General features: G+C 37.6%; 1 protein-coding gene across 3 annotated transcripts; it reads right to left on the bottom strand.

The window, feature by feature from the left end:
- Window positions 1-4595: 4595 nt before the first annotated feature.
- Window positions 4596-15662, bottom strand: trpc4b (transient receptor potential cation channel, subfamily C, member 4b). Of its 3 annotated transcripts, none has more exons than XM_042486725.1 (11): window positions 15282-15659; window positions 12709-13227; window positions 7815-8151; window positions 7433-7572; window positions 6626-6939; window positions 6322-6517; window positions 6024-6218; window positions 5775-5816; window positions 5549-5638; window positions 5384-5450; window positions 5195-5288 (listed from the first exon to the last, which is right to left on the bottom strand). In XM_042486725.1, exons 1-11 carry the CDS (start codon window positions 15657-15659, stop codon window positions 5272-5274), a joined length of 2295 nt encoding a protein of 764 aa, XP_042342659.1. In that variant the 3' UTR covers window positions 5195-5271. The 3 variants fall into 3 exon arrangements, with proteins under 3 accessions (XP_042342660.1, XP_042342659.1, XP_042342658.1); XM_042486724.1 differs by having other exon boundaries at window positions 5372-5450; XM_042486726.1 differs by having other exon boundaries at window positions 4596-5450; window positions 15282-15662.
- Between the last annotated feature and the right edge of the window lie 4169 nt (window positions 15663-19831).

Here is a 19831-nt window from a genome sequence, read left to right on the forward strand (position 1 = left end):
ACAAAGACAATGTTACATAATTACAACTTATTTACCCTAAAAGTTGATTGCATTGCGCATGAGAACAAGTAAAATTATCTGAACACATTTGCACACTTTTTGTCAAAAGTTATTCAGGATTTTAAGCCTTAATATCAGGTTTTAAATAACTTGGTTAAATAAATATGCTTCTTAGTGCACTACTATAAAGTAGCTCTGCATATTTTTTAGGGCCCTAGCACCACATTAAGAGACATGTAATAAGCAGATGGGATACAGAATCCAGCTGCATCTTCTCTGTAAACGTGTCATTTATTTGGACTGCAAACAAAGAAACATTGCATAATCTCTGCTCTGAACAAATGCCAGAGGACTGATAGTATAAATCTTACAAAATGTAGTTTGCACCACCTAGTGGTGGTAGTGAGAGCAGGCATCCAGTCTCAAACATCTTTATTTTACATGGATATTTTCAAATAATAATTTTAACATTGGAGTGGGAATAAATCCCGATACAAATCACTATTTGAAATATGAGAGGCTTTCTATCATGCAAAAAAAATCCCTGAATAGAAACACCCAAACTTTGATGTTAAGTCTGAGTTTTGGAAGGTCGGGTGTTTTTTTAATTTTTTTGTTTTTTTCAGTTTTAAATCCGAAAATGTGTACTAAAATCCCCACTAAATCAGCCTTGATATTTATCAAACTACTTTAATCATTTTGTCAAACTCTTATTGGAGCCACACCAGCCTTTAGAGGCAACAAAACCTGATTCCTTTCTCAAACTATTTGGCAAGTCAAGAACTAACAGGACGCAGACATTTGTACTTTCATATTAGCAATAATACACTGGCAACAAATACAGACACAGCAGTTTGGAAATTATTTTCTGTGAAATTACTCACACATGCACAATATCAAATCCCAGAACTATTTAAAGAAAAATGAAGTTGCACCTTACAAACAGCATGAGCACATGTGTCCAAGCAGCTTTACTTTATAATGTGATATCTGATCTGTTTTGGTTCCTTAACAAATAAGCAAAATGAACCATGGCATCAAACATTAAGCCCTTAAAGTGCAGCTGTTATTCAGCTTTACCAGAAGATGTTGTTGCCCATAGCCTTCCCAAGTGGTATCATTTCCATTCTGCCACATGTTGTTAAACCCCCTGGCTTGCCAGATGTTGAAAAACGTGAGCGGGGAAGTCATGTCCTTGTTAAAAGAAGGGGAAATACACAGCCTGGGTTTCAATACTGCAGCACAGGTAAGAAACTGAAAATCAGTGCTCCAATTATGTTTGTGTATTTGTGTATTAAGCCTATATATGTGTATTTTTAACCAGTGACTTGAAAAGATCAGAAAATGAAGCATTCAGCAACCACGTGTCCATTAAAAAGATGACACTTTCAAGGCTGCAAGCCGCTTATGAACTTCATTAGTCAAGGCCTTTGGGAAAGCACTTACACATAAAATCCCTTCCCGGGCTTTTCGTCTCTCACAGACTGGAATACATTAACTTTACAATCCCAACATTCCAGTGAGCAGCCAATTTTCTAACTAAAGACCCGTACTTCACTCGCTTGCATGGAGAAATAACGGTACAGTTGAACATGCTGCAGTGATAATGAAATGCAGTGTGGCTTTTACACATTGTATCAGAACACTATGTGAATCACTGACTTTCTCACACACACACACACACACACACACACACACACACACACACAAACACTGCATGTGCCTCAAAGAACGGATAAAGTGCGTTTTGATCCTGAGTACAGTTTCCTCCCTTTGTATCTTTGTGGTAAGCTCCTTTTAAGTGGAAAAGGGAAAGAAATCAATCTAAATTGAGAGAGTTCTTTAATTATAGTAGAAAAACCCAAAGACTCTGTTGATTGGCTTTCTAAAGATAGTGTGATTTGCTCTCAGCTGCTATGGTAACATCCAGACTTCATTCAACACCTCAGGTTGTCTGCAGCTTAAAGCTATGAAAGTGTGAAGTTAAATATCTGTGCAAATACAGGATAAGGAATAGTAAGGAATGTAACCCTTTGAAATTTAAAGAAATTGGCTTTTCTTTTTAAAAAAAAATGCAATGAGCAACCAAAGAAGAAATGACCCCTAAATTAGTAAAAAAAAAATTGTAAAAAGAATGAGAAAATGACCCGAATTAAACGAAGGCCCAATAAACAAACAAACAAAAAAAAACATGAATAAGCAAAACAAACAAGACATGAAATAAGTGCTTAAAAATTTATATAATTTCATAACCTCATTTTAAATTTTGAATTAGGATAATTATAAATAAAATACAGTTTCCCCTTTCTTTTTCTGTTTTCCCTAGTTTTTATAAATGTGATTTTTTTTTTTAATCGAATTATTTCTTGCAGTTTGTGGAACATTTCTTGCTCATTTTCTTTTCCCCATGTTTTTGAAAGAAGTCTCACCAATTTGCTTAGAATTCAAAGGTTTAAACACTTGCAAAAGGCATCTGAATGCAGCACAGGAAAAGTGATGTCGCTCCGGGTTTCAAAGAATTAAGTAGAACAACACTGATACAATGGATAATAACTGCTACCACAAGCAATTAAAGTTATACTTAGAACAGTAAGATACTAATTATTATGTCAGTCATTGCGGGTTAAAAGCAGCTAAAAGGTGGGCCTGTATGACAACAGTTTTAATTACATGTTCTGCTGAGGTTTATGTTTCCACTTTAAAAGTGTATCATAAGTGGGTGCAGTCTCTACACAGTGATGTCATTGTTTACATTTTTAATTTCACCCAAAGCACTGCACCGGTCTTTTCACATGCTCACACATCACTAGAGGGCTCTTGATGCTTGATAAGTGGTAAAACCTTAACACAAGCTAATTATTCTTTTATTCCTCCTAAATTAACTTTGTAATTAAGTGAAGCTATATAGCAGAGTTTCAGGAGCAGGACCACACCTCTACCGCACCTCAACCGTGCCTCTTCCGGCTTATATATCCTCCTAACCCGATCTCCCCCTTTTGTTCTCGTTATTCTGCACCTCTCTCCCCCCTCCCTCGATCTTTTCCTTTTCCTCCTTCTCTCCGTAGGGTCCTAGGGGGTCTGTCGTGCCCACACCGCACTCAACCATCCATTCCAATAATTCAACATCAATATTTATACCAAATCTACATTCAGGTCAATAAATTGTCAAAATGATTTCCTATTGAGGTGTGGTCCTTGCTAGTGAAATCACCATCAACATGCAGAATTGCCCCTCCCAGGTTTGTGCTATTAAATTATTGGATAATTATAAGTGATACTATTAATTGAACAGGCAGGATATAAATGTATTAATTAAGTACACAATTGAGAGTATACCTCAAGTAATCTCAAGTATGATGCTCCTCTAACAGGACACAAAGTACAAGAGCCAAATCTCTTAGGAGGAGGATGTCTATGCAAACAGTGTGCCCAGTGCATCGTGTTAACGGGTCATCTCTATATACAGCCAGAGAAGGTAACAAACTCTTTACTGAAATATTTTCTCCTGTAAACAAAATGAGAGACAAGATTTCAACAGGAAGTAAATCAAGAGAGAGGCCAGTTCAACAAGTTGTTTTCTTCTCTGTCGCTGTGCCATCTAATCTCTATCTTAGTGTTAGTAATGCCAGTATGCATATTCTGAAATGGAGAAAAAGTACAGCAAGTTGAAAGGTGGAGCAACATGTTGTGTTGTAAATGACTTGAAAAAAAAAATAAAATAAAAAGGGAAACACTTTTTTAAATCAATCTATTTCATTTGATTTCAGAGTCATTTCATTACAAGTTGTATCACAGCTAACAAGATATAGTATATGGTGCAGGTAGTAGGAATAAATGTTTCAAGGAATTACAGCGAAATTATATAGTGTAACTCTTCTGCTCCAATAACAGAATTGGAAGTACATCATTCACTCTTACCCAAAGTAGGTTAGGGTGGCAATGGTGGAGTGAAACAGAAGATGACTAGAATTTCCTTATTAGCAAAGCACAATGTTGCTTGCTAATTTTTGTTATTAATGCCAGTATGGATATTTTGAAATGGAGAGAATGCAGCAAGTTGAATATAAATGCAACATGTTGTGTTGAAAATGACTCAAAAAATTTAGAAACACTGCTTTTTGAATTAGCAATCTCATTTATTTAATTTCAGAGTAATTTCATTACATTAGTACAAGTACAAGTAATAAAGTTGCAAAGTAAGCAAGGTACAGTATATGGCGCACCTAGCTGAGGAATAAATTTTGCAACTTATCTCAACTGGATTACATTGCATGCCTCTTCTGCTACAACAACTGAACTGGAAGTAAACATTGGTGCAGTAAAAAAAAGAGTTGACCCAAATCTCTGAATATGATAGGTACTACATTATTTGCTAATCAGCTCGATAATTTGTCCGAATTCAATACAGAATTTGATCCAGTATTAATAGCGACTAAATTCTGGGTTCATTTTTTTCATTTTGTCTTCCTGCAAAATGGATTTTAATTAAGCAAAAATGACCGGATAATGTCAGCATATGAGGAGTAATATATTTTTTTTCTACAGACGCAGTGATCTTAGATATTTTTGCATATTACAGTAAGAGGTAAAATGCTCAAGGTAAAATATGTATCACTAACTTGCTTCATGATTCCCTGAGCATCAAGTTAGCACTTACTGTGGTCAGTCCTCTCTCAGTCTTGTTGTATATCTTCTATCGATCAGAGGTGAATGGACATAATATAATGTAAGATAAAATGTTATTAAAAGATTAATTGTATAACAGACTACAAGATCATTTAAACTGAATGGGCTTTTTTGCCATGAGAGAATTAGATTATTTTGATTCTGAAACATGAGTGAATTAAATTTAACCGAAAAAGGTTTTAAAAACAAAATAAACAACTATCACTTGCAAACACAGATCAATTTTTATATGTTTTTGGCCCATTTTTCACTTTCTTACTGTGTTCCTTGCCAGCATGTTCAATCTCCTGAATGTCGGTCTCCACTTTCTCTAAGACTTCCACAGTCACTTGCTTAGTCTTAAATTGTTCTTGGTTTTGTCCATCAGATCCAGATGTATCCTCCCTTGACAGTGGGCTTATTTCATCCCATTTCTGAAGCAGGGGTCTGCTCTGTCTCTGGGGGGACACAGGATCTGAGAGATTCACGGAGGCCTTGTTCTGACTTTGTCCTGTGTTGGACGCAATAAATGAACCATTGGCTTGCCTGTTTGGACCCAAAGAGCTGGTGGTCGCAGCTCCACTGTGCAGGGTGAGGGTGGTTATATCAAACATGCTCAGCTTCTGTTGAGGGTCATCAATGGGGAATTTAGGAGAATATTTGAATGAGTTTCCAGGGTAAGCCAAGGTGGAGCTTGCCACGTTACCTGCTACCCCACCTTGAGGTTTCCCCTTCATCATTCCCAGGACTTCATAGCGGAAGCTGGAGATATCTTGCTTGAGCTCCTATCAATTGTTGAGAGCTGAAGATTAAACAACAGCAGAGATAACACAGCAAAAAAAAAGAAGAAAAAAAAAGACATGGGTAATTGAATGCATACTACCTTGAAATTCTCTTCTGTCAGCCCTTCCTCTGTCTTGGCATCTCTGATCATTGCAGCTACATACCGTTTCACGAGATTCCTCAAAACCTCCTAAAAATAAAAACATGTTTAGTTTTAATGTAAAACTACAAATTCATTTAAAACTAAATTTAATCAAAAATGTCATTAACAACACAAAAATATTAAATCGAAACTTTACAGTAAATTATGGAAAACAAGTTACTACCTGATACTCATGGTTTAATCTTACATTTTCAGCTGCACGTCTCTGAAATAAAAGAAAAAAAAAAGGTCCATTAAGCCAGTTTTTTTTCCCCTTTGTGCAAGTAGGGTGAATTGCTCTTATTTTACTTGCCCTTTCTCAACAGCAAGTCTTTTTATATACATTAACTTATAGACTGATACATTCCTAAAGAGAAGAGGTAAGAGGCAGCAACATACAGCAGTTCAGAGCAAATCTCTGGTAACTCCTTACCCCCAAAGTTTCAAAGGTTTCAAGCCTCTTTAGGCTTGACCTCATAAGCAAATGCATCTTTATCCATCCAATTAGATAATAAACTGACTTTGGACTGGGTATTATATTGAATGGAGATGGCAAAGTTCCCCCTTCTTCAAAATAACTCATCCATAATTTTGTTCTTGCAAATTTCCACTCTATATCTGCATGATCCTGAAAGGAGAAACAAACAACAATTTATCAAAAGCCTTTGCAAAGGAACACAATTACAATTTAGAGTGGCAAAACTGTAATATTGGTAAGCTAAAGCACTCACAGCAATGTGCTGGTAGGAGTTGTTCATCATTGCAATTAGCATATTTAGAAGCACTACCAGGGAGATGACATTGTATGTGCCAAACATGGTACTGCCCACAAACTCAGTGAATTCATGATCTGGTTTCACATTGGTTACATAGAGGGAAATCAGGCCAAATACAGACCAAAATAATGACTGCAGTGTCTCGAACAGCCTGAAAAGCAAACAACCATAAATCACATTATGCGCAGCTAAAAAAAACCCCAATCATATTAATTATTAAGAATGCAGATTTGTCATTTATTCAAGAACTCCAACTTACGTTGAGAAGGCATTGTTTTGATTATTGCAGCGAATACCCTTGCATTCACCGGGCTGATTTGTTTCATAATAAAAGTAGAGCTGGTTGAGGCCATTGGCAAATGCTAACAGCACGAGACAATAGATGAAGAGGAACTTGAGAATGTCCAGGAGCATGCGGCCCAGTGAGATCTGTAAGGGGCCTAGATGAGAGTTGGCAGTGAAAAGGCAGATTAGGCGCAAGGAGCTGAAGATGTTGGCAATGGCAAACAATGCCTCTGCAACCAAAGTAGGGTGCCACATTTCCCAACTTTCTCTGGATTTGTGTCCACTGTACTGTAAAAAAAGAAAAGGAGAACAATGAATACATAGACGACCATCAAAAAATTTATTTTCCAGCACACAATCTGAATCCTCTACTGTGAAATACAAATATAATTTTAACTCTTTTTTTTTGCAAAGGTAAACCATGATTCAGACTGCGTCAAAGTTAAAAGGTGGGGTTAATATACAAGGTTTAAATTAAGTAAAAAATCTGCAATATTTGATATGTTACCTACAGAGCAAACTTACACTGTACTAGGTCCCAATACTATTTTGTTCTACAAAATCATCATGTAAATATAGAGACTGTCAATACTGGCTCTTCAATACTATGCACCACACAAAAGTAACAATCTGCAGTATTAGCCAAGCTAATTCTGTTTAATCAATATAAATCCACTTTGACTGAGTTAGAGCAGTGTGACTGTAAGTGTTTTGTCTGAATTGATGTTGTCCCCTATGCTGATATCCTGTTAAATGCCATGCAATGTAAGATGTACAGTACCTTTGCATAGGCAACGATCTTCAGAGAAATGGTTGCAAGATACAAGGAGTTCATAATGAAGTCCATTAAGTTCCACCAGTCATCTATGTAGTCTTCAAAACCACTATCCCACATCTGCTTGATCTCAGTCCATATAAAGCCTCAGAGAGAAGAACGAACAACAAAAGTCATTTGTCATTGTAACACGTTACTCAAGTATCCACAGGGAAAAAATGTGACAAACAACCAGAGTATAGATAGTACAATATCATACGTATGGTCATGCACTTTAGTTTGACTTTTTCCAAATGTGTGTGACTAGAGTAAGTGCACAGATGTACAAAAGTTCATGATAACATGAGGATAAACAGCTGTCTGTTAGTGTATGTGTGTTTGTAGTTACCAAGCACCCAGGGCAGAATCATCCATTCCACAGTTGTCGGTGCCGGGCCTTGAAAGTCCGGGTGCGCAGAGGCTATATGCTGTGAGGCCAGGAAGAGCAGGAAGAGGAAGGTCAGGTAGGAAGCAGTGTGACAGATGAACTTGATGAAGGGCTTACGGATGAATAAGCCATAGCGGCTCTTTGGAGAGATCAGGTAGAAGATGGATAACAGTGGGAAGAGGAGGCCAATGAAGATACATGTGATGAGTTTTCCTGCCCAGTGACGCCTCCTCCAGCCTGGGAACTCATCATACCACCGAGATGCCAGCAGCTGCTGACAGTTGGGCTGAGCGACAAACTGAGATAAAGGGAGAGACAAAGAAAGATATGTTAACTAAAATGAAACGTTCCTTTATTTAGCACCTTGTCTTAGAAATCCATTTAGAAAATGGTGGACAAGTCAGAACAAATGCAAATAAGCTTAAATTACCTCCACCCATGTCCTCCAAACAGTTACACTAAACAAAATGTAGGGTGGCCCCTTTGAAGTCTGTGATTTGAATCATCAGTCGGGAAACCTCTCAGTCGATGAGATTGCTTCAAGTCAAGCAGTCCATTTTTTATTTGTTTATTTTTGTTTTTTTCCTAATCAATGCGCAATGTAATTTTAGGAAAGGTTTGGTCACTATTTTTTGCTGTGGAGTGAGTGCTCTTGACTTCCGCGCTACTCTTTGGTACAAGCAGTTGCAGACACCTGGTGGAGGAGTAAAGGTTGGGTATAAATTTTTAGCATCATGTTGCTCACTGCACTACATAGTTTCACCCTGCTGCTGCATTTTGGCTTGTGAAGTTTTTATTTGTATGATTATCTTAAAAATTAAAAATGATGCAAGAACTTAGCATTTGCATGTTTTTGATTAAATGAGCATATTTCATGAAACAAATGTAAAAACTCTCTTTAAAACTATAAAAATGAAACTTCTGTTGATTATGATCTCTGCAAACAAAACTACAAAGTAACAAAATTGCTTACACCACTGGACAAACCTTTATACATTATTATGTTGAAGTGTCTAATCTTCAGGTATGCTTAGTAGGAGTGGTTATCCCTTTTTATATTGTTTACAAAATATAGTAATGTTGATTATTTTCAGAACCATAATCTAATGTCGGTTTTATGGAGTCTAAACTGCCACTAAATCAGTGATATAAACACTTCAGATTCTCCGTCGAAACAGCAAGCTTGTCTGTCCCTTACAGGAGGCTCAATGAGAAATACACCAGCTCCCTTAATTTTTGTTCAAATACCTAACATGCAGCACCTTTCTGAAGCATTTAAAACCATCGTTCAGGAACCCCTCTAATTGAGGACACGTAACAAACACATGAACGGATCTTCAGTTGCTAATCAGAAACAACAGGCTCCCACAGGTATGCTACATGTCTGCAGATATCATCTGCCTAATATACACTGGTAATTTGTATAGGGACCAACAGCAGACATCTGGGAAATGCCTGGACCAAAACAACTCTTTTTTACACAGATGTAACACAGAATGCTTTTTCAGCAGTCTAAAACTCTCCCTCGTATGATGCTAAAATTACAAAAACTGCAGAGTCACCACCTGCTGATGATAACCTGAAACAATAGCACCATTTAAGGATGGAAAACACATGCCTGAACATTCTTCATCTCATTGGACTAGTAAAAAGGAAAGCCACTAATGAAATCATGTGCAGCACATGAGTTGGTTATGCTGTCTATATTATTTTTTATCACAAGTTATCTAACAGCCAGTCACATGAATAAGAAAACACTACATGTGACTCTTGAGATAAAAAAAATTAATGACAGACTTTTATTTTGTAAGCATGCAAGACAAAAGTTTCAAGTGGGTAAACGTGTAGAGTTTTCTCTAATGCTTTGTTAAGAGGCGACTGACTGAGATGTAATATAAAGATCAGCTGGACATCTGCAGATGGTGATTCAAGTTAATTACATCTTAACCAAGTTACGGCAAAATGGATCCCCATTATGGTACTATATAGCATTAAATTGTGGAGGATGAGGTCATCTATCAGTGCAGAATCTGAGGATTTTAATGTTTCCTATCTGTCCTTGTGAGATGTTGACTTGTCACAACATGACTGGAGGCAAAAGGTGGCATCTGGAGGAACCAGAGTTTGTCTGAGAACATTTTTGAAAAAAAAAAGTATTAATTCTGTCCTAAGGCACATTTATGACACACTGTGTTGTGACTATCAATTAAGCTAATATTATTTAGTTTACTTGAGCATGATCTAAATCAGTTCCACAGCAAATACTTTCACTTTTTTTTTTTTACCATTTTTGGTAGGTATAGCAACTCTAAGTTTATGTTTTCTTACATCCATTGTAATGGCCTAATGTGATATTAGTGATCATCCAATATGATCCAAGGTTTGATGTATTTAACAATTCAACTTGAAAATTATTAAATGTCACCCTAAGTCTGCATTCATGTATAATCAGGTGGTTCAAGTCATCCCATTCTTTTGAATGTGAGTAGTTGCATCAAACCTGCTGTGGTGGGACCACAAAAACAAACAACAACAAAAAAAACCCCGCAATGGCCTGCAGAGAAAAGTTGAAACAGAACCAACTTTTGAAAAAAGTTTACACTGCTGTGGCCAATCATACCGGCGATCAGACTGGAGGACACCTGCTGTACAAGGGAACCAGCCTCTTTACATTGTTAAATATTATAGCAAGTGATTACCTCTGCCCTCTGAAGACATCACAAGTGCTGATTATTCTAAGGGATTGTAATATCAAGTCCTGTTAGCTCAAATTAAAATTACAGTGAGTAAAATAAGGTATGTAGCTTGTGTGGACTATCCTACAAAGGAAAGCACTTGCTTTGTTTGTGTATGAGTACTTGTAAATAGCTATCTATAGTCGATCTCCACCCTGCACCCCTCCACAAATGGACCATTTTAAATGGCACTCCCACATGGCATTACAACCCTGCAGCGAACTGCCACAATGCCTGATTTGGTGTGAATACAATCTAAATCCTAAACTGACCTCCAGGGCAAGTCCAAATCTCAAGTTATTACAGATAAGTCCATGTCAAATCTACAGTCTGTCACATTATGTTACATATCCAAACAATGTTTCAGTTCTCTGGATACTATCAGAGTTAGAAGGAAAAAAGGCTACGTGGTTTTGACTAAACGGTGTTTCTTAGTCGTGTCTTTAAAAAGGATTGAGAGCAAATCCCATTTGCTAGGAGTAAAACAATGTTTGAAGTAGCCCTGATGCATTAAAGAATGAAAATGTGACTTGTAGCTATTATCTTCTTGAGCATAACTTGCAAAATCATAGATGTCACAATCATTAATCACAAAGACTTAAGTTATAACTTGTCAGAATTTACTAAAGCAGGTCAACTTCCTCTTAAAATGCAACAACCAAAAGGACAAGCACATAAATAATGGCTACAATTAATCGCTAAGCTAACATGAGCACAAATGGGGAAAAACCATTAGGCTCTTTGTTTTATCAAGTTAACTGTTTTTTCTTTACTTAGCCTCTCTCTAAATTATATAGAACAAATACTTAAAAGGTGAAGTTGTCAAATTTGCTATGGCTCCAGGATTTTACTGGTTCAAAACTGAAAACATTTCTGCTTCCAAAGCTCAAGTAAAGCTGAGTTTTAAAACATTTAGGTCTCAAAAAAGTCTGATCTTACTGCAGATAAATGAATCTTGTCCCGAAACATGCCACCTGTGATGAAACAAATAGCCACTGAGCCCTTCAAGTTCAGCTGTAAAACCTTTTGCCACAGACCAGTCGTGCAGAGTCACACAGGTCTCTCTCACATTGCCAACTGTCTCATTAAATTATAAAAGAAAAGTAAAAACACTATGACCCTTAAACTCTGCAAACACTATACAACTGCTGTGTACAAATAAGACCCAGAAGCTTAATGGAACAAACAGAACATTCCTGAACACTGTTTTACTTGTGTAAACTTGTTTCATTTTCTTTCCTAGTACATAGGTACAAGAAAAATTACCTGAAACAAGCAAAAGAAGAAAAGTAAAAAACAAAACAAAACAGTTGCACCGAAAAATCCTGAAAATTAACACACACACACATTATAGGTATCTGGACATTCCATTGCTTTTTGATAATTTTCTAATAAAATAACTACTTTTTAGGTCATTTATAACTTATACCTTTTACTAATTCCCTGCAATTTTTGGGAAATTTCTTGTCAAGTTGCTCATTGCCTTTCCCCTCATGTTTTCTAAAGAAATCAAATTTGCTCAGGTTTCAAAGGGTTAAGCAAAAAATAGACGCAAAACATATAAATGTATAGATATAATCCATTATAAATGTAATAGTTGTTTCTTGACTTTTTTTCTGTTCCTGCCACTGTATAATCACAATGTGTAAATTTTAGTGGCTCTATTTCAAAACAAATAACAAATGCTGGCATTGCATCCATGGGATAAATACTCCAAAGATGTTAAAAGACAGTAAAAGGTTCTCCTCCCTAATTAAAATATTATGAGCATGTTTTTCAGGGAAATGGTCATCACTTATTCCATCATTACCCCCAATTATCCAATTGTCATGGGACTGTCTGAGAGTGCTACTGTAATGCTTTGCTAAGAGCCAGCCTGGCAATTATATGTTGTTCCCAACTCCCGAAGGAAATCTCCACCCATCTCAGGCCATTTACAACTCATCTTGGCACTGTTCTTGTTATCAGTCCATGTTGTTCAAAGAATACTTATTCCTTGTAGTACTCGTTGCTTTAAAACCTGGCAGTTCTCAGTTTGTCTGTATGTGTGCCAGTACTGTTATTGTACTGCTGTATGTGGTCATGTGACAAAGAGGATATCTTAATCAACAAAAGCTTACCTCCTTCTGGCAATATTTGATAGCCAGCTTCAGTCGGGCCAAGTCATTAGTGTTCTCATCTATCAGAGGGTTAATGTCATCGCGGTAGTTAAGGATTATTTCCAACTCTCTTGAGCTTCGGGTCTGGTCCAAGAGGTCCTTTGCGAATTGTTTACACATATGGGACAGCTCCTCATACTCTGACTTGAACTCATTCTCCACTGTGCTGAGCTCCTTCAGCTCCCAGCTGAGCTGAAAAGCCGTGAGGAAAGGATCCTCGCTGGAGAGGGCGATGAGAGATGGGCTGGAAAGGGCCTTGTAGATGTTGAGACGAGAGCGCGAGTGACGCAGGCTATCTACATCTGAACTGGACACGCACTCCACGCAGTTGCAGCGCACAGCATGTGGCTGAGGTATGGAGACACCTCTCTGCACGAGCAGTTTGATGATCTCATAGTTGTTGGTGTGGGCTGCAAGGATGATTGGAGTAATGTCCGGGGTGAAGTCTGAAAACTGTTTGTCCAGTAGAGTTGGTGGTACCTTTTAAGGAAACCAAAAGAGGAACACACAAACATGACATAAAACAGAATCAGTTTATAGAATGCTGTTGTTTTATCAGATAGTTCAACAAAGAAAAAGGTTTTTAAACCACTTACAGGAACCGAAACAAGTGGTTTGAATGGATCTAATTTCATCTGTCTTGGGTCTCAGACTATCTTGTCTAACAGCAAGCACACAGCTAATGGCTTGTGGTTCAGCTGGCCTCAAATATCTCCCTGGTTGGAAACAACTACAGCCTTTTTTCTTTTTCCCTCTCTTCACAGAATACACCAAATCCATTACAGCGAGACCCAGCAGCGTCGAAAAACATATTTAAAAGATGTCAAGAAGTTGAACAAAACAGTGGAGGATTACTTTTTGTTGTAAAAGCTGTGGCAGAAAAACCCACAGCAGCACATCAAAGAGTATCAGTGCTGCAATTTTCGAGCAGAAAGTAAGAGTTGGATTCCTAAAATAACCACCTGTCTGGAAACCTGTCTGGAAAGAATGGTAGAAATAATGTAATTATTTCCTTTATCTCCATTAGTTTTAAACTAAAGAATTGGATGAATGAAAACCCTCACTGTTAAAGTCATTTAATTCAATTTGACATTACAATAAAGGTTATATTGTGCCATTCCAGTGACTTAAAATTAGCTGTTCAACTAGGGATGATGTCAATGACAAGAAGGCATGTTACCAGAATCTTAAAATCTATTTTTTAAGCTGCTTTTGCTCTACAGGTTGTGGAGTGCTGGAGTCTAGTCCAGAAGAGCACAGTGAAGTCTGGACAGGCTGTATCTCAGGGACGCTATATGAGTCAACAGATTTGACCAGCTGGGGGTAACTTATTTAAAAAAAAAAAAGCTTAACTACAGACTCATGTCAGAGGCTTATGCCTTTGAAAGTATTATAGCCAGAATGCATAACTGAGCAAAGCTAGTCAAACATGGCAAATCTTTGTGGCTAATATCAGAGAAGTTACACCTTAGAGGTGGTGGAGGGTGATAGGGGATGAGGTGTTCATGTATGTACAGTATGTGTATACTATATAGTGTATGCATGTATATGTACATGTGTGAGGAGGGATTGTGGTGCCGAGGGGGCTGGGGGCTGGGGGGTCGTGGGTTTCTGTAGCTGCGTGTTAAGATAGATGTCATTTTTTTTTCTTTTGTTTTGGCTAGGAATAGGTACAGGAGAAGAGATGTGTTTTTGAGGCGGGACTGAAAGATGGCGAGGGAATCAGAGTCACGGATCTCTTGGGGGAGGGAGTTCCAGAGCCTGGTAGCAGCCCTGGGGAAGGCTCTGTCACCCCAAATGATGCCAAAATTAATTAAAAAAATAAAATTTGAATGACAAAAAAAAACCCCAAAAAACTGAACCGTGATATACTATATTATGTAATAAAAAGAAGAAGTTTACATTGTTGTAAAAATTTTACTCTAAGGGGTCAATTGATTCATTGAAGATGAAAGAAATAACCAAACTGATATTAGCTATCCTTAAAGTCTGCCACAATGTCCCACTTGTTGCAAAGGCGGACTGTTAAAATGTTTCCCACTGGAGCAGATACAAGGTATCACATACTGTACTTGTGCCCACTGACTCCTTTTTCTGTTCAGGCAGGGACATACATGCAGTTGCAATTTACACAGACTGTATAATTAGCGTGTATGTGATACAAAAACGCATAATGGAAAACACTTTCTAAGCCTAGCTGGTACGAGTAGCTGACAGTGAGGCACTAATTTAACCATGTTCAGTGATGTCATTACCACAACAAAGGCTTCTGGAAACTGTACACGGATGAGTATCAATCATGAGTATATGGTAATTACATGGGGCATAATTGTTTGAGCAGGTTGGTTCATATTGTGTTGCAGAAGCAAAGAAGCTCAAAGAAAGTTTTGTGAAGGGCAAGTTGGACAAGAATGAAGAAAAATTAAATTGAATCCTGCAAGACATGTTAGCAATTAACAATAAAGTTAAAGACTATAAGACAAACACCTGTGGGATTGTAAACTGTGTGGAGTGTTACCATAGATCTACAGTACCTGTTTTTCCCCACGTGGCTTCTTGTGGTTGAGCAGCAGTTCCACAGCACCCACCACTTCTTTCCGGATGGCATGTAGCAGGGCATCACCCACATATACATTATAGCTGAGAAGCAGCTCAATGATCTCCAGGTTCTCATTTTCAATGGCGATGAGCAGAGCAGTGCGGCCCAGGGGGTCAATGCAGTTGATGTTGATCCTAAAGTAGATCTCAGCCTCCTCTAGGGCTTGTTTCACACTGGCATAGTCCCCTTTCTCAACAGCCCCCAGGTAGGCCCTCTCCAGGGTAGAGAGCTCAGCCTCAGCCCGCACAATCCGCAGAGGAATGCGGTCCCTGTATGAGGAGTTGTCAGTTTTCCTGTAATACAGCTGTGACATTGCTGCTACAGCATCACAGTCTCAGCTGAGAGTGGATGAGAGATAACAAGACAGGGGAGGATGTTAGATCAAGTTTCATTGTAAGCTTTGATGTTTTAATATTATTTAAAATATCAAATGTAGGAAAATACATTTAGTTGAGAAATGCTCTTTTGAGGACATAGGCTATTTGGCCAAAAATATGTTATGCGTTTTCCATTTAAGTCATTGTTGAAACATTTTACTAATAAACTGAAAACAAAACTAAAATATTTATAAGCATAATCTAAAACATGACTGAAATAAATATTGCTTAAGAAAGAAATCCACTTCAACAGTTTTTAAGAAAGGTTCCTAATCACATACAGTATATACAATCTACGCCCAAAATAATCATGCACAGAATAAACACTGGAACTTTACCTACCTGCTGTTGCTTTCCAGTAGTGATTTCCTCAAGAACCATTTGTCGGAAAACCAGAGGATGCAGCAATCAACTTGCGTGGTCGGGTTCTCATCACTTTCACTCTCTACTGTAACTTACTGGCATGTCATGCAAACCACTGCCCACCCCTTTCGCTCTCTCGTTTGTAGGGGCACTGAGGAAGTATCACTGCCCTGCAAACGTCTTTGCAAAATACACGCGTCGGATCAGGTGGGAACAAAAGCTGACAAATACTGTGTCCGCCTCGCGCACAAATTGCGCGCTCAAAACTGAGGAGAAGAAAACGCATCTTCAGCCATCACCGCTCCTTTACTCTCTGGATTTGTGTAACGAGTGTTGAGGGAGGGGTAGTTTCCATAAACCCGTCAGCCTATCCACTGTTAAATTTCTTGTTAAAGTAGGGCTTTTACTTTTTCAGAGAAGTTGTTTTAAATTATTGTTCTTTCCAATCATAAGTTGCGTTTTGTTGATAAAAAAAAAAGGGGCGGCAAAGAAATACCTACCTAATTGTTTATTTGTTTTCTTTTTCGTAAGCAAATTAAAGCAAATTGACTGGGCATACTGAAATTTCAGTGGTAAGTATTTATGTATTCATCTATTTTGACTAAAAACATGAAGCCACTTGCAGGCTATTGATGAACATTTCTACAAAACCCAAACATCTTAAGCTCTTGTTAAAATCTCTTTTATAAATCTTAGACAGAATAATGAGGTTTTCATACAATAGTGGTTAAAACAACACTGACTGAATATTCACATCAGAGAATGCATGCAATAAAGCTACACATTCTAAAAAATATTTGTTGAGATGTATGCATCATGTTTCAAGTCATATATATTGTTTCATTTTCCCATTTAAAACGATGAAAGCAAATTATATTAGGTCTACACAGGCTAAATTTGAGGTTTCAAGAGGTTCAAGAGTAATACAACTAGGTTATTTATTACATTAGCCTCGTGCAGAATACTTAAGTTGTAGGAAAATAAGTCTTTGGCCATAAGATCCCCTCAAATCGTCATATTTTAAGGGAACAGAGATGCCACGAGCTGTGCAGGAATTATCCTCGTGATTAAGTTGGTTAGCAATGTCGAAGGCTTGTTTATTTAGTCACTTTGTCGGGAAAATAAGCCCCTTATATTATGAAATCAAACAAACAAACAAACTGGAAAACAATGTGTCCCTCATAAGTACATAAGTTTAACAAACACTTAAACATTATAGAAAAATGAGGGACGCCTACCTGGAATGGAGGGCATTTAAAAGACAGATGTAGGAATACAAACATTTCGCAATCACGTGTCTAACTAGAGGAAGGAAGTCAGGTGTCTCCTATTACTTGCCCTGGCTTAACAGCTCTAAACGCCTCCTGCTGGAGTCCTCTGTTAAATTCACCGCTCTTAAGTGTTGTAGCTATGACTGTGTGAATATAAAACATAAGAAAACACAAAAAATATCATACCGAAACTGCTGCGACGAGAGAGGCATCGTTGAGCTTGTACAACACAATGCAGTAAAAAATACATAAAAAATGTTGGCTACCTATCAAACCGAGGAGATCAGATATAAATACATGTCCCCGATAATATGTGTTTCAAATAAGATACCTTCTATGGTTAAGGTAAAAAAAAAGAAAAAAGAACCTTGCCACTATTAGAGCTTTATGGTATTAGTGGTCCAATGAGACTGGGGACACCAAGGGAATAAAAACAATGTCTAAATTTGGACAAGTGCCTTGGGGTAAATAAATATGCACCCTGACCTAAATTGCATGATGGGAGACACTGAACATTTATCTGTGTGGAAAGAGAGCCTATTTGTTTGTTTTTGGACCTAAGACTGCCAAATAAGATGTCGCAAGGGATATGGGCTATGCCAGCCTTGCTTCCATAGCCTGGGATTGGAAATAAAGTTTTATTTTATAAAGCTGACCTACATGAATTACATGTCAATCAAGTGCACAAGGTAACATTTTTACCTCAATTATTACTTGCCATTTAAGACTGATTAAGTCCAGCTCATACCATCACATACTACTACAAGCACACAGGTCATGGGAACATTATTAGACAATTAAGACAATGGGCCCTTGGCCACAGATAGGCAAAGGGGTGCTCCACCTCACCTACTATACCTAAAAGCAAGACATACATTTGTGGTGGTCTGTTTGTAGTGGTTAGGTATCCTTTAGTGGTTTTTATGTCTCTTTGCTTTCATTTTTTGTCTTTTTCTAGTCATTTGGCTCTCTTTGAGGTAATTTCGTGTCTACTTGTGTTTGTTTTGTGTCTCTTTGCAGTCACTTTTTCTGTTGTGTTAGTTTGTCCATTTTTGTAGTTATCTTATGTCTCTTTGCAGTTCCTTTGCATCTCTTTGTAGTCTTTTTGTGGTCATTTTGACTCTCTTCCTTGTCAGTACATGTTCATTTGGGTGATATTTTGCAAGTGACGGCCACAAGGACCCCTGACATGTTTGGCCCCTGGACCTGTGCCCAGTCGCCTCGTTCATTTATCCATCCATGACATAATTGAATAGAGTCTAATACAGTGTAATGATCTGGGTTGCTTTAGAAAATGCTGGAGTAAAGATTTGTCTAAAAACTATGACACTGTCAAAAGATGAGACCAAGCTTAATGTAAACTGAAATCAGGAGAGGATAAAATAGGCTAGCATTACCACAGTAGTAGGCTGAAACTATGTATTACATAAGGGAACTTATACAATGTTGAAAATGTTTCATGTGCTGTTTGTTGGAAACCCAAAGGAAAATATCCACATCACTTGAGTGGATATGGAGGATATAAAAAGCCACAGTGGCCCTATTGACTGTCATAATAATATCATTTACTGAGAGTGAAACATGCATTTGCAAAGCTGGCCCTTTGGTAATGTAACATGAAAAGCACACTGGGCCATTTCATTCCCACAATCCCCTCTTTTCTACTTTGTAGCCAAAGGGTCTTCAAGGAATCCAATATCCCTATTCTTTAAATGTTCTGTGTCCAGCCTTTATACATCTTATTTTTTCACTGCAAGTTTTATGCTTAAATGTTTGAAATAGTCAAGAATGATTTTTAAAGTGTGTAAATATTTATATCTGTTCCAATTAGTCAGATGTTTATGTATACCCTGTTCAGCTTGTTGTTGTTGTTTTTAGCTGTGTGTCTATTTCTGTTTTTGTACATTGAGAGCAACAAATAAACTGAGTCAGATTCCTTGTATGTACATACCTACATGGATATTAAAGCTGTTTCTGATTAGGAAGCAAGCCCTGAAAAACCCTGCCTGCTACTGAGCCTGACAGATATGATATCACTTTATTTTTATATCTCACAATTTTTTTTCCATCAACGTCTCAAAGTGAAATCTCTGATGTTGGGAAAGCAGCCATGTACGTAAAGTATGATGTTTAACATCAGTCTTCAGTTGGTTAGTGTGAGCATGCACAGTTGCTAAGAAACCTCCTTCTAACGTATCTCTTTCTTCCATATCCAGAGGCAAAAAGAACAAAAGACACTTTGTGTTTATGTTTTCCTCCCCTTGACATTTGATTTTCAAGGGAGAAAAGTTTGTCAATGACGCTTTGAACAAATCATACATGTTTTGAGATTGCATTTTGTTGTGATCTCTTTGAAAGAGCAGTTTTCCAAGACTTAAAAAAAACCCTAAAATCATTTTTACCTGATTGGGTGCAGTCTTGCAGTTGTGACAAGAAAAAAATCAGTAGTAGATAACTGACAAATGGCATTACAC

The sequence above is a fragment of the Plectropomus leopardus genome, chromosome 5 (genome assembly GCF_008729295.1).
Source record: "Plectropomus leopardus isolate mb chromosome 5, YSFRI_Pleo_2.0, whole genome shotgun sequence".
In the NCBI taxonomy this organism is placed as follows: Eukaryota; Metazoa; Chordata; class Actinopteri; order Perciformes; family Serranidae; genus Plectropomus; species Plectropomus leopardus.

Excerpts from the sequence above, each read along its gene's own strand:
- trpc4b (XM_042486726.1), bottom strand. The coding sequence starts at position 15,659 with ATGTCACAGCTGTATTACAGGAAAACTGACAACTCCTCATACAGGGAC. Across the intron at positions 13,228-15,281 it reads AGCCACGTGGGGAAAAACAG|GTACCACCAACTCTACTGGA; the intron begins GTACTGTAGATC and ends TTTCCTTAAAAG. Across the intron at positions 5,639-5,774 it reads GATTAAACCATGAGTATCAG|GAGGTTTTGAGGAATCTCGT; the intron begins GTAGTAACTTGT and ends TTTTATTTTTAG.